Genomic DNA, 13,439 nt, shown 5'->3' on the forward strand with positions numbered 1-13,439 from the left:
CTGGGCAAATCCTACACATATACTTAGAGAACCAGAGGTTTTGAGGTTATGAGCAGACAGTACCAGGGACTCTGAAATACAGAGAACAAACCGAGGGTTGCTGGAGGGGTATTTGGGAAGGGAGGGGTGGGCTAAATGTGCAAGGGGCATTAAGAACACTGGTTGGGAAAAGCACTGGGTGTCATGTGAGTGATGAATCACTAAATTCTATTCCTGAAATCATTATTACACTGTATGTGAACTAACCTGGATATAAAAAAGTTTTAACATTTATTTTTGAGAGAGAGAGGGAGGGAGTGTGAGAGCGGGGGAGGGGCAGAGAGAGGGGGAGACACAGAATCCGAAGCAGACTCCAGGCTCTGAGCTGGCTGTCAGCACAGAGTCCGACGCGAGGCTTGAACGCAGAAAACATGAGACCATGACTTGAGCTGAAGTCGGACTCTTAGAGTCAGCCAGGTGCCCCAGATGTAAATTTTTAAAAAATAAAAAAAGTATTTTCCCTGATCCCACAGGGACAAATACATAGACTGTATGAGGAAACACACGTGTGCATGTATGTACGTGTGTATGTGGGGGGTATGCATCCCTGTGGTGGACAGGCTCTTGGGGTAACCCCCCGACATGATGCCACCTCCTGGTGTTCACACCTGCTCCTGGATTGCTCCACTGAGGCCTCAGTTCCTCTCTCCCAGCCACTTGGAGGTCCCCAAAGGACAGCTCACAGCTCCATCGGGGCGGGGCGAGGGCCGGGGGTGCAGATGCGGGTCAGCAGCCGAACCACAGAACCCGGCGTAGGCTTTGCTCCGTTCTTTCTGCTGGAAGCGAGTGCTAGGCCCAGCCCTCTCTCAGAGGGGAAGAAGGACATGAACGGGGGGTGGGGACCGTTGGGTCCATGATGGAAGGTGCCACCCAGAGTCCGTTCCCCCCAACCACATCCTTCGACCGTTGTGCTCTGATGTGGTACCAGAAAGAAAAACCCCTGTATTCATAACGCTTCGGGGCGTCTTTAATTCTGCCTTTCCTTCCGTCCCCTCCCTCGGGATTGGCATTAGGGGCACAATCATCCGCTGCTGTTCTGTGGACGTGGAACAGCATCCCTGGCCTCCCCAAGTATCTCAAATGTCACCTTTTTTTTTTAATGTTCAAGTATTTGGATCTTGAGCACTGAGCCTTTTGGTGCCAGCAAGGAGCGCACAGCTGCCCCTCCCCGAGCCGGACGAGAACTCCTTAACCACCATACCATCCTGTGAGGTAGTCAAGTTACTCTGCACATTCTACAGTGGGAGAAACCGAGGCTCAGAGAGGTGACTGAGGGTGTGCAGGGTCCCATGGGGAACCATGAACTTGACCCTGTCTGGCTGACAGCTTTTCCACTGGCCGTACAGTTCTGCACCGTGGGCACCACTGACTCTCCTGCCATGGCCACACCGAGGGGAGCGGACTCCTCCCTCAGCAGCTCCCAGTTACATGCACAAGGCAGGTGTCTGACGGCCCCGCGCACCTGCCGGCCAGTGGGCCAGGTGTGCACCTGCAGCTGGGTCCACTGTGCCTGAGAAGAGAAACAAGAACCACTAGTGGCCCCTACCGGACGGTGTGGGCATAGCAGCCAGCGTTCCTTGAGCGATAATGCCATCTAGGGGGTGCTGCGGGCACGAGCACCAGCACTGGTGGGCCTTGGGGCTCCTGTGGTGTCAACAGTAACACCTAGACCGGACGTGGGCATGGTAGTCAACATTCCTTGACCAACACTGCCACCTAGAGGGTGATGTAGGTGTGGCAGCCAGAATTCCTTGGGCAACACTGCCACCTAGAGGGTGCTGCAGACAGAGCAGCCAGCCTCGGCCTGGCTGTGCATCCTGGTAATTCAGCTTCCCACGTGGTTTTCACACCTGGTCCCAGAGGCTATTCGTCGAGGGGCTGTCCCCTCACAGAGGAGCCACGGGACATCTCCAGGCCCACCAGGCGAGCACTTTCAGCCCAAAGCCTCTGGGCTACCTCCTCATCCTCAGCTTCCGGGGCTGGAGCCTTCTCTTTGAGTCCATCGAAGTACTTTCCGGAAACGCCCTCCAGTTCCTCTGCCACAGCCAGGTACGTGCTGGTCTGGGCTGCCAGCTGGGGGCTCTTGACCAGCAGCCAGAAGATGGGCCCTGCAATCGGCCCACAGAGCATTCAGTCCATGCACTTTCTGAGAGGAGGATACAGACGGCCCAACTCCACCACCAGCCTGCCCAGGGCCCACAGAGGCCACAAGTCGGACCGCAGGCCCACACAGCCCACCTCCAGGCCTTTGCCTCCGAGGCCCCCTCTACCAGTTCCCTTCCCTGGCACTGCCCAGCCACATCCTCCAGATGCAGACACCAGCCCCAAAGCTGCCTTCCCCAGCAAGCCTCCCCAGCTTTCCCCCGGCAAATAGGAGCTTGCCCTCCTCTCCTTCAGCTCGGAGCCCTTACCCTACCCCCTCTTGCTTTAAAACAACCTTTATTTATGAAATGTCTCCAGCACGAGCCTCAACTTAGAATCCCTGATATCGGGCACCCACCCATGAAATGTTTTGCTTGCCCTCCTCTCCTTCAGCTCGGAGCCCTTACCCTACCCCCTCTTGCTTTAAAACAACCTTTATTTATGAAATGTCTCCAGCACGAGCCTCAACTTAGAATCCCTGATATCGGGCACCCACCCATGAAATGTTTTTCAAGATGATAAATACTAGTTCTAAAGTTCTAATTATTCAGCTGAAAGCTGGGTCAGACCCTCTGCCGGCCCTTTTAAGGGCCATCTCATCCTCCCAGCGAGTGTGGGGTGTGCCATTACGGCCCTCGCTCCGTACTTCAGGGAACGGAGGCTCCGAGAGCGGAGGAGGCCTCCCTGGGTGGCAAGCTCGTCTGGGGTGAAGCTGGAGCCGCCGTGAGCACAAGGGGGAGTCTGCTCCACGGTCTCCTTCGCTGAGACTCGGTTTCCTCATCAAGTAGGATCTGGCCTGCTTCCTGGGGCTGTTTCCACGGATGGCAGGCTGGGTCCACATGTACGAGTAACTCGTTCTCAGGACCCTCAGAATATCCAAGGAAGGGGGCAGAGCCAAGCCCCAGAGATAGTCTCTGAGTGTGAGGGGCTCTCTGAAGGAGTAGAGATCGGCCCACACCGATGTGGGCAGCCACCATGCAGTTAGTGGATCGTGTGAACAGAACGAAAGGTGGACCAAGGGCCAACTCCGCTCTCTCTCTGCTTCAGCTGGGACCCCCCCCCATCCCCTCCTGCCCTCAGACACCAGTGCCCTGGCCTGGCTGGGGCTTACACCAGGGCTCCCCTGGTTCCCAGGCCTTTGGGTTTGGACAGGGACACACCATCGCCTCTCCTGGGCCTCCAGCGGACAGGTGGCAGATCTCAGGACTTCTCAGCCTCCATAAACGCACGAGCCAGTCCCTCACGACAGATCTCTCAGAGACCTGTGTATATGCTATCGTTTCTCTGCGGAACCCGATTCACCGGAGGGAGCCAGGCCCCGGGCTGGGAGGGTAGGCATTCAGCTGAGGGCCCCCAGGCCAGGAGGGGGCTTACCGAGGGTGAAGCTGGAGAAGGCAGAGCTGTGCATGCCCGTGTGTCTGCCCAGCTCCGTCCTGGCCACGCCGGGGTGCAGAGCATTGACAGTCACGCCTGTGCCTGAAGGGGAGGGAAGAGAGGGGCAAGGGGGGAGGCAGACACCACGTTCACTCCCACCCGGAAGGCTGAGGCCACCCACCCTTGGCTCTAGGCCCGTCCCATTCTGTGTCCTCCCCTTGAATCCAAATCCACATCACCCCTCTTGCTCGGAAACTTCCACATCAAGTAGTTTCATCTTACAAAGCAGCTCTGTTGATGTTGATGGGGGCTCGGTCGATTAAGCATCAGACTTCAGCTCAGGTCATGATCTCACAGTTTGTGGTTGGAGCCCCGCATCAGGCTCCGTGCTGACAGCTCAGAGCCTGGAGCCCGCTTTGGATTCTGTGTCTCCCTCTCTCTCTCTGTTCCTCCCCCACCCATACTCTGTCTCTCAAGAATGGATAAACGTTAAAAAAAATTTTTTTTAACTAAAAAAACACACAAAAAACCCCAGCTCTGTTGCATAACTGCCTAGATAGAGCAGGGTTCCCCAAACCTGAGCATATGTAAAAATCACCCGGAGGGCCTGAGCTACCCCAGCTGCCGGGCTACTCCACCTCCCCACCTCCCCATCTCCCCACCCCCTGGCATAGGAAGCCTTGGCTCGAGGTGGGGCCTGAAATGCTACAGTTACGGTCAGCTCCCGGCTGAGTGGACGCGGCTGGTCCACGATGCTCTCTGAGAAGCAAGTGCACAGGGCAGACTCCAACCTCAGCCCCACGGACGCCAAGGTCGGATCGTTCTTTCTCCCGTCCTCGGCCACGTGGCAGCAGCTACGCTCACCCCACCTCCGCTGCCCAAACTATCTTCAGGTACTGCCTAATGTCTCCGGGGGCTCCACCCGCCCGCGCCTGAGAAGCGCTAGCCCGGGCACCGGAGGCCTGGATGGCGGTGCAGGAGGAGCGGGGAAGAAGGCGGGTGGCTCAGCGGCGTCCGCTCCGGCGCCGGGGAGCAGGGCGGTGTGTGTCGCCCACGGCTGGGGGCCCGGCGCCGCCGGAGGACCGGCCCGGGCCGGCGGGCGAGGCTCGGCACCCACGCACCCTGCAGCCGCCGGCTCAGCTCCCTGGTGAACAGGAGCACGGCCAGCTTGCTCTGGCAGTAGGCCGCCTTCGTGTCGTACTCCCTCCTCTCCCAGTTCAAGTCCTCGAAGTCTATGTGGCCCGCAACGTGCGCCAAGGACGAGAGGTTGATGATGCGCGAAGGGGCCGAGGCTTTCAGCTTGTCGAGCAGCAAGTTGGTCAAAAGAAAGTGACCTGGATGAAGGACGACACGGAGTTCTGCCTGAATCCTCACCTGGCGCGCAGGACCGTCCTGAGGACGCTGCCTCGTGTGACCCTCCCAGGGCCCCGCGGCTCTGGGCCGGGGCCAGTGCCGGCCCCAGGGGCCTCTGGCAACGTCTGGAGGCTGCGGTCTGCACAACCGCAGACACAGCAGGGAGGCGCCCCGGCCACCGGGCGGGTGGACGCCGGGCCTCTGCGCGCAGGGCAGCCCCGCAGGAAAGAACCATCCCGCCGACCTCCTCGAGGTCAGCCGCGGGGCCGACCCCGCCGCCTCCCCAGACCCTTCCGCCAAATGCTTCCGCCATTTCTCCTTCCGTCATAGAATTTTGGAGCTGTGCGCAGGACTGCCCACTGGAGGACTACATTTCCCAGACTCCCTTGCACCGGAATCAGGTCATGTGACTGGGTCCCAGCCAATAGGACACCGAATAATAGTCATGTGAGTTATGACCCTTCTAGACCTCAGCTTGTGGTCTTACTTAGAGGGGTCTTTGGAAAGGCGGTCAAGTGAAAATGAGGTCATGAGGGTGGGCCCTGATCCAGCGCCTGGCGCCTGCCCAGTATCTATTTCCTCCTCACCCCTGTTCCGTTCAGCAGAGTAGCTGAAGGACAGACAGACCGGAGGACAGAAGGGGTCAGAAGGCCAAGAGGCGGAGGGAGGATCTGAAGGACTAGCGGGGCACCCAGCCGTGAGCTGGCAACTCCGAGCTGCCGGTGACCCCACAGGGGCCGCCCCGCTGCCCTTGCGTGAGGAGGACCCCCGCCCTCCCACGGGGGCCCCCGTCCACGTCCCAGGCCGAAGCTGCCCCCGCGCAGCCCGCGGCCTCACCCAGGTGGTTAACGCCAAACTGCATCTCAAAGCCGTCCTCGGTGGTCCAGTGGGGGCACCGCATCACGGCCGCGTTGTTGACCAGGATGTGCACGCGCTCCTCCTCTGCAGGACGGGGTGAGGGCAAACGCGTCAGCCCCACGCCTGCGTGGAGCTCGGGCACGGCTCGGTGGACAGCACCCCCTACCCTGGGCTGAGCAGTGTCCCCCAGACATTCACGCGCACCCGGAGCCTGCGAACGCAGCCTGACTTTGCAGAGTCTTAGCAAAAGTTATCCAGTTAAGATAAGGTCATCCTGGGGCCCTAACCCAGTAGGACTCGGGGGGGACACAATCAGAGACACAGCGATGCTGCTTCGAGGACCGAGGGCCACCAGCAGAAGCTGAAAGACGCAGGAGGGGCCGTCCTGTCTCAGGCAGCACCACCCTGCTGAGCCCTGGATCCCGGACTTTGGGCCTCCACACCCCTGAAGAGACTGGTCTCCAGCCAGTCCGTCTGCTCTACTCAGCGCCGGCAGCAAGACACAGATAGGCCCCCACCTACATCTTGGAGACGTTTCCTGGAAAGGGAAGAGGTCACATCAGCAGGGGCCTCGGGGCCTGAAACTGGGGGCTACTCGTGGGAACCCCAGCTCGGGGTTAGCCAGTGCCGCACCCAATTCCCAGCCCTGCCTCTCCACAGGCACAAGCAGCCATACCTCCCCGGGCCTGTTTCCTCATCTGTAAAATGGGATGAATGACAGCACCGTCTCCCTGTATCCGTCAGAAGGCGTCTGGGAGCCAGCGGCAGGGAGAGGGTTGCCTGTACCCCGGTCTGTACTTTCTCAACGTTCCATCCCACAAAGGTCATTCCTGCTCTCAAACCTAAGGATGTAAGCCAGTTCTGAGAACATCTGGTGAGAAGCAAAGCCAGAGAGTCACGAGCATGACAAAGTGCAGAAAAATGCCAGCCTCATCCCCGGACCTGCAGAAAGCAGCCCCCAGCAAAGGCAGTGTGAGCGCCGGGTACTCTGCGCTGTGCCGCATCGTCATGGCCGCATCCCACCCAGGGGACCGGGCACAGAGCCTGGCTCTGACTCCTCTCTGCGTCCCGGGCGTCACCTGTCACCCAGGAGAGCCAGTGAGCCTCGGGAACCCGGGGTGGGTCAGCACCATCCCCTTCAGCAGGCTCGCTCCTCCGCCATCTCCCTGCCCATCCAGCCTCATGGGCCTCTGTGTCCTGGACAATCTAATGCCGGAGGAGTTTGTTTTCCAACAGAGCAAACCTCTCCTGGAAAGGACCAGGCTAAATACTCTTGGCTTTGCGGCCCATACAGTCTGTCTCTAAGACAGACTCCGCCGTCGCAGGACTAACACGGGCACAGGTGATCCAGAAACTAACAGGCATGACTGTGTGCCAATAAAACTTTATTTGCAGACACAGACATTTGAATTCCATACACTGTCCACATATCCAGAAAGATCACTCTCTTGATTTTTCCCAACCATTTATGTAAATGGGTGAAACGTAAGATATGCTAACGTGACAATATCAGAAAAGAAGAAAAATGTATCTTCACCCGCAGACGGCGGCACCTGTCCAAAACCACGGGCCACGGCCTGCCGACACCACGCCCTAGGACTTGCCTGGTTTCATTCCCTCCTCCCAGCCCAGCCACCCACGGCCTCGCCCCACAGGGCCGGCGTCCTCCCTCCTACCTTCAATGATCTTCGCTGCGAACTCTCGGATGGACTTGAGGGAGGCCAAGTCCAGGTGCCGGGCGTTGACGTGGTGATTAAGGGTCTCCCTGCGAATGTCCTTTGCTGCCGCCTCACACTTCTCCATGTCCCGACAGGCCAGAATGATGTTGCCTCCTGGAAGCCCAGGCCAGGATAAAGAAAATTAAAAAAAAATTTCTTTTTAACGTTTATTTATTTTTGAGAGAGAGAGAGAGAGAGAGAGAGACAGAGTGCGAGTGGAGGAGGGGCAGAGAGAGAGGGAGACACAGAATCTGAAGCAGCTCCAGGCTCTGAGCTGTCAGCACAGAGCCCAATGCGGGGCTCGAACCCTCGAGCCGTGAGATCATGACCTGAGCCATGGTCAGACTGAGCCACCCAGGTGCCCCATATAAAGAATATTTTTAAAATTCTCCCCTCAAGGGATGCCTCAGTGGCTCAGTCAGTTAAGTGTCCAACTCTTAATTTCAGCTTAGATGATCTCATGGTTCATGGGTTCGAGCTCCACATCGGGCTCTGTGCTGACACTTCAGAAGCTGCTTGGGATTCTCTCTCTCCCTCTCTCTGACCCTCCCCAGTATGCACGCTCTATCAAAATAAATAAAAATTTTTAAGAGATAGATAGGTAAATTATGCATTGTGTGGATTAAATTTCAATACAGCCATAAAAAAAAAATGAGAAAAATAACAAAACCAGGGATCGGAGAACAGGCAGCCATGCTGTGGACCACGTGGGTATGCGTGGCTTACCTGCCCGCCACTGGGCCCCGCTGCCCCTCACGCAGTCCACAGGGGAGCTCATCGGACCCTGGATCCGGTCATCCTCTGCTGCCTCCGGGCCCTCAGGACTGCGCTGGGTGTGTCCACCCAATTTCTCCTCTCACCCTTTCCTGGGAGGAGGAGCATGTGCCCCCTGCTAGGGGAAATCCTGGGGGGGGGGGGTGTGCCGCCCATCACGGCCCCCACCGCTCTGACCTCAGGGGTGGACAGGCAGCCCCTGCCTGGCCCGTCAAGCCCACAGAAAGTTCCCAATCTCCCACCGCCCTCACGCCTGCCCCACCACCGCCTTCCTGCCCCCACCAGTGGCAGCTCTGGTCCTCTAGCAGCTCAAACCCAAGTCCTTGACTCCTCCTTTCCCGGTGCCTGAAGCAACAGGAAACCCACCGCTCCTAACTTGGAAGGAGATCTTCACGTGCTGGGAGGGGCACCCCTCCTGCATGGACTTCCTCCAGGACCCCGGTCCGACCACGAGAAAAACACTGAACGGACCCACATCTAGGGGCCTCTACAAAACGCCTGACCAGTAAGCCTGCAGGAGCCCAAAGCAGATCCTGACCCCCAACCCCTGACCCAGGTCCCAACCCAGCCATCAGGACGGAGTCAACTACCGTAAGGAAGCACAAGGCCGATGCAAAGAGAAAAGCTCCCCCAGAAACTGCTGGCGGTCCACAGCCTCCTCTGAGACCCAGAGCCCCCCTCACCGTGTTCAGAGATGAACCTTTGTGGCGTATGCGGACGTGACTTTGGACGACCAGATGGCCTTCCCATCCCCCAGGGAAGCAAGGCCTCCAGCACCAGACCTCACACCCCAAGCCGCAGGCAGAGGAAGCAGGTGCCCACCGGGACCTCACCTCTCCTGGCCAGCTCCAAGGCGGTCTGCTTCCCGATGCCCGTGTTGGCGCCGGTCACAATGACGGTCTTCCCAAGAATGTTGGCCTTGCTGGGACAGGACCCTCCGGCGACATAATCTCTGCAGGCGAGAAGTGACATGGTCAGCTGTCCGTCCACACCCTCGCTGCAGGTGCCCCCAACTATTAGGCTCTTGGGCAAATGACCCCACTGGGCTTGTGTTCCACAAATCGAAAGACGGTAAGGACATGTGGTAACTGAGTGGGGGCCTCTGTGATGTCACAGGTAAAGGGCTCAGCGTGGCCTGCCATGGGGAAGCCCCCACGAGAGTCGGTACTTGATGAAGACCCGCTGTATTCGTTTGCTGTGGGCGCTGGAACGAATCAGCCCGAGCTTGGGGGAGTTCAGACTCTGCTCGTGTAACATAGGGCTCTGCAGGCAGGAGCCGAGCTCACTGGGTGAGGGCAGAGCCGTGTTCCTTCTGGAGGCTCTAGGACAGAGGCTTGTTCCAGGCCTTTTCCGGCTTCTAGAGATGCCCGCTGGCTCGTGGCCCCTCCTGTCTCCAAAGTCAGCGGGACAACGTCTGCAAGTCCCTGACTCGGAAGGACCATTGTGATGGCGCTGGGACCACCTCCTCATCTCAGGCTCCTCACCTCCATAGCATCCGCAAAGCCCCCTTTGACAGGTAAAGGAACATTCACAGGCTCTGAGCATTAGGACACGCACATCTTGGGGGGGGGGGTATATTCTTTACCCATATCCCACAGAGGCCAAATACTGGAAACAACTGAATGTCACCAAGAGGGGACTGGCCAAATAATGCCACCTCCATGAGAAGGGAGCTGTACAACATGGAAACCACCAGCCACCTGGGGCTACGTTTTTATTTAAATTAAAAATAGGGGCACCTATGGGGCACCCGGTTGAGTTTCAGACTTCGGCTCAGGTCATGATCTCATGGTTTGTGGGTTCGAGCCCCGTGTCAGGCTCTGTGCTGACAGCTCGAAGCCTGGAGCCTGTTTCGGATTCTGCGTCTCCCTCTCTCTCTGCCCCTCCCCTGCTCATGCTGTCTGTCTCTCAAAAATAAGTTTAAAAAACATTAAAAAAAAATAGGGGCACCTGGCTAGCTCAGTTGGAAAAGCAAACGACTCTTGATCTTGGGGTCGTGAGTTTGAGCCCCATGTTGGGTGCAGAGATTACTTAAATAAACTTTTTAAAAAAATAATTAATTAAAAATAGTCATACTTTCCCCCCGGGGCACTCAGCTATCTTTCGTTCTTCCTGTTCCATGCTGTCACTTTATTATTATTACTATTTTTAGTTTTTCAGGACTGAAAGACAACACTATGAATAAAAATAAAAACAGTAAGAATGAATTTTATACAAAGAATTATTTCCATTAAAAAAAAAACTATTTCCATTTTCTAGAACTTCCAAAACAGTTAATATTACAGAGTTCAATGAATTATAAATACCAAATCAGGCCAAGTACATGAAAAAGATCAGAAGCAACAAGTTCAAAATGAAACCTCATCACAGCTCAAGCATATAAACCCAAAAAGTTATTCAAAGAGATTTACACTCTATGTTAAATTCCCTTAAAAAAAAAAAAAAGGTATTTCAATATTCCAATGACTTTCAGACCTCCCAGACAATCTCTTGTATTGTGTAACTGTAATACAGTTATATATTGCTTGGGTGCCTGGGTGGCTCAGTCAGTTAAGTGTCCGACTCTTGATTTTGGCTCAGGTCACGATCTCAGGTCTTGAGATCAAGCCCCTCCGCAGATTCTGTGCTGAGCATGGAGCCTGGTTAGGATTCTCTTACTTCTCGCTGCCCCTCCCCCACTTGCACACCACTCCCTCTCTCAAAAATAAATACACATTTTTTTAAATTATATATTGCTGGGCACCTGGGTGGCTCAGTCATTAAGCATCTGACTTCGGCTCAGGTCATGAGCGTGTGAGTTTGAGTCCCACGTGACATGAGCTGGAGGCCCTCTTGATATGAATTCGATCCCCACTTTGAGCCCTGCTTCTCTCTTCTCTCTCTCTGTCTCTTGCTCACTTCTGCTCTCTCTCTAGCTCTCTATAAAAAAAAAATTATATATTGCTAAGTTTTGTTTTAATTGTGGTAAGAACACTTAACATGATTTCCACCCTCTTAATAAGCGTACAATACAATACCATATTAACTACAGGCATAATGCTGTATACATAAGTGCTATCTATATAAGTGCTATCGTAACGAAGAGCACAAATATAAAACACTCCCATCAGCGCAGGAAACTCTCCGGAGCAGTGTTGCTAAGGCATATTGGGTTGGCTGGGTTTTCTGTGGGGTTTTTTAGTGAGTTTGCCTGGGCGAGCCACGTATATAACCCATGCAATACCATCTGGTCGTGCACTGTGTTGGGCAACTCAGTTTGCATCTCTGATTTCGGGTAAGAGAGCTTAAGGTGGCACACATTTTCCTTGCACCGGGGCCAGCACGTGACTACGGAGACTGCTCAATAAAGTATCTACAGTATGGATTCAATAATCAATGACAAATACGGAAGCAACTAGACCGGCAGGTTCCCAAGGGCCCGGATCCGCCCCTTCCAGTGGGGTGACCTTGGGCCGTGACCTGCCCTCGGGGGCCTACCTAGGTTTGCCCCCCAGCACTGTCTGGGAGCGGGGCTGGTCGGATGAGCTGGACGAGCCTTAGGCTGACGACCACCAAGCAACTCTCCCCAGCCTCCCCCCGTCGCGGCTGCAGCCGCGCCCCAGCAGCGCGCACTCACCGCAGCAGCACGGCGCCACCCGCCACCGTGCCCAGCACGGACAGCGGCAGGAGGTAGCGGTTCATGCCGGCAAGACCGGGGTTCCACGGGGAGCCCCCCGGAGACCTGCCGCCGGGTCACCCCTGGGAGCGCGCAGCCGGAGACCCACGTGGGGAAGGCCAGGCGCAACTGGGACCCAGGCTTCCGGAAGGGGCGGGGCTTAAAGGGGCGGGGCTTCCAGGGCGGGACCTACGAGCCTGCGCGCTGCAGCTGGGAACGGTAGTTCCCGAGAAGTGGGTGTGGCCGTGGCCTGGGGGCGAAGCGTAGGGGCGGGGCCTTGTGGGGTTCTAAGGACGTCGCGTTCCCACTGCTCCCTGGAGCGGCGCGCTTCTGCTGCAACACCCAGGTTAAGACCTTGCTGCTGCTTCTGTGTATCTTTCAGTTATGTCAGCCTGTTTCCCACCTAAAATGCGTGTTCACCAATAGTACCTTCTTCATAGACTTTACGAGAGAATGTGAGACTTTCGGTGCTCAGAAACTAGGATTTAACACCCTGGGGATTCCCAAACCCCTGGGGTCCTAAGGGAGAAGTAGATCAGGGCTGAGGGAGGAGGGTGCAGGGCCTGGACTCCTGGGTCTGAGAGAAGGGGGCTGGGGGCCTGGATTGCTGGGTCTGGGGGGGGGGGGTGGACTCCTGGGTCTGAGGTAGGAGGAGCCTTGGGGGTCAGGGCTGAAGGGTCTGAGAGGACAGTCCGTGGGCTTGGACTCCTGGTTTGAGGGAGGTGGGGCTGGGGGTCAGGACTCTTGGGTCTGAGAGAGGAGGGGCGGGGGCTTGGACTCCTGGATAAATTACTATAAATTCATACAGTAGGTTATTATTGAATAAAAAGAATGAACGGCTGGCAGTTGCCGCAACACGGATGAAGGACGAAAGCATCATTCTGAGTGCAGGGAGCCAGACAGCAGACTGCATGCCACATGACTGGAGTTAGATGACATTCCAGGGGACACAAGACTACAGGGAAGGACAGGATCTGCGGTGCCAGGGTCGGGGAAGAGGTCACCAGAGAGGGAACTTCTTCCGGTTTTGGAAATAGTCTCTATCGCAATCATACTGGCAGTTACATACATGACTACATACATTTGTGAAATGTTACCAGTGTGTTCACTTAAAAATAGTGAATTTTACTGCATGTAAATTGTCCAGCAATAAAGCTGACTAAAAGAAAAACTGAAATTTTTTTACAATTTGGTTTTGGAAATTACTTGACCACAAGTAACTCATCTGATTTATGATTCAATCAGGTTTGTCTTTAATCAACAGACATGCCTGAAAATTCTTACAAGGTGAGAAATATCTGATAAATGGTTTCCAAATGTCCCGAGAGGTTTTTGAATATTGGACTGGACAACAAATTTGATGTAATGTTTTGTAGATATAAAATAAAATGTATTCCCCTTGGGTTTGTAGCTTTTGCAGTTTGGAGCTAATGATCTTTCCCACGGAGGTGATGTTGCTCATTTCTGTAGTGCCCTGAAAACTGTGAGTTCCATGTGCCCTCCCAGACACAGGGCACCCAAAGGGA

The 13,439-nt window shown here is 55.7% G+C and overlaps 1 protein-coding gene across 2 annotated transcripts; it reads right to left on the reverse strand.

Annotated features, from left to right (window-relative positions):
• Window positions 1–984: 984 nt before the first annotated feature.
• On the reverse strand, window positions 985–12,035 carry RDH13 (retinol dehydrogenase 13). 2 transcript variants are annotated; one of them, XM_039244246.1, is made up of 7 exons: window positions 11,875–12,035; window positions 9,092–9,210; window positions 7,443–7,598; window positions 5,746–5,850; window positions 4,677–4,889; window positions 3,556–3,657; window positions 985–2,147 (listed from the first exon to the last, which is right to left on the reverse strand). In XM_039244246.1, exons 1-7 carry the CDS (start codon window positions 11,937–11,939, stop codon window positions 1,903–1,905), a joined length of 1,005 nt encoding a protein of 334 aa, XP_039100177.1. In that variant the 5' UTR covers window positions 11,940–12,035; the 3' UTR covers window positions 985–1,902. The 2 variants fall into 2 exon arrangements, with proteins under 2 accessions (XP_039100177.1, XP_039100178.1); XM_039244247.1 differs by lacking the exons at window positions 9,092–9,210; window positions 11,875–12,035 and adding exons at window positions 8,211–8,350; window positions 8,625–8,932.
• Between the last annotated feature and the right edge of the window lie 1,404 nt (window positions 12,036–13,439).

The sequence above is a fragment of the Hyaena hyaena genome, unplaced genomic scaffold (assembly GCF_003009895.1).
Source record: "Hyaena hyaena isolate Hyena2069 unplaced genomic scaffold, ASM300989v1 scaffold_235, whole genome shotgun sequence".
Taxonomy (NCBI): Eukaryota; Metazoa; Chordata; class Mammalia; order Carnivora; family Hyaenidae; genus Hyaena; species Hyaena hyaena.

What these genes read in the sequence shown, in the direction of transcription:
- RDH13 (XM_039244246.1), bottom strand. Translation starts at nt 11,939, where the DNA reads ATGAACCGCTACCTCCTGCCGCTGTCCGTGCTGGGCACGGTGGCGGGT. An exon ending in CGCAGCGAAGATCATTGAAG is followed by an intron (nt 5,851 to 7,442) that starts GTAGGAGGGAGG and finishes CCCGTCCTGCAG; the next exon opens with AGGAGGAGCGCGTGCACATC. An exon ending in GCTGAGCCGGCGGCTGCAGG is followed by an intron (nt 3,658 to 4,676) that starts GTGCGTGGGTGC and finishes CCTCCCCTTCAG; the next exon opens with GCACAGGCGTGACTGTCAAT.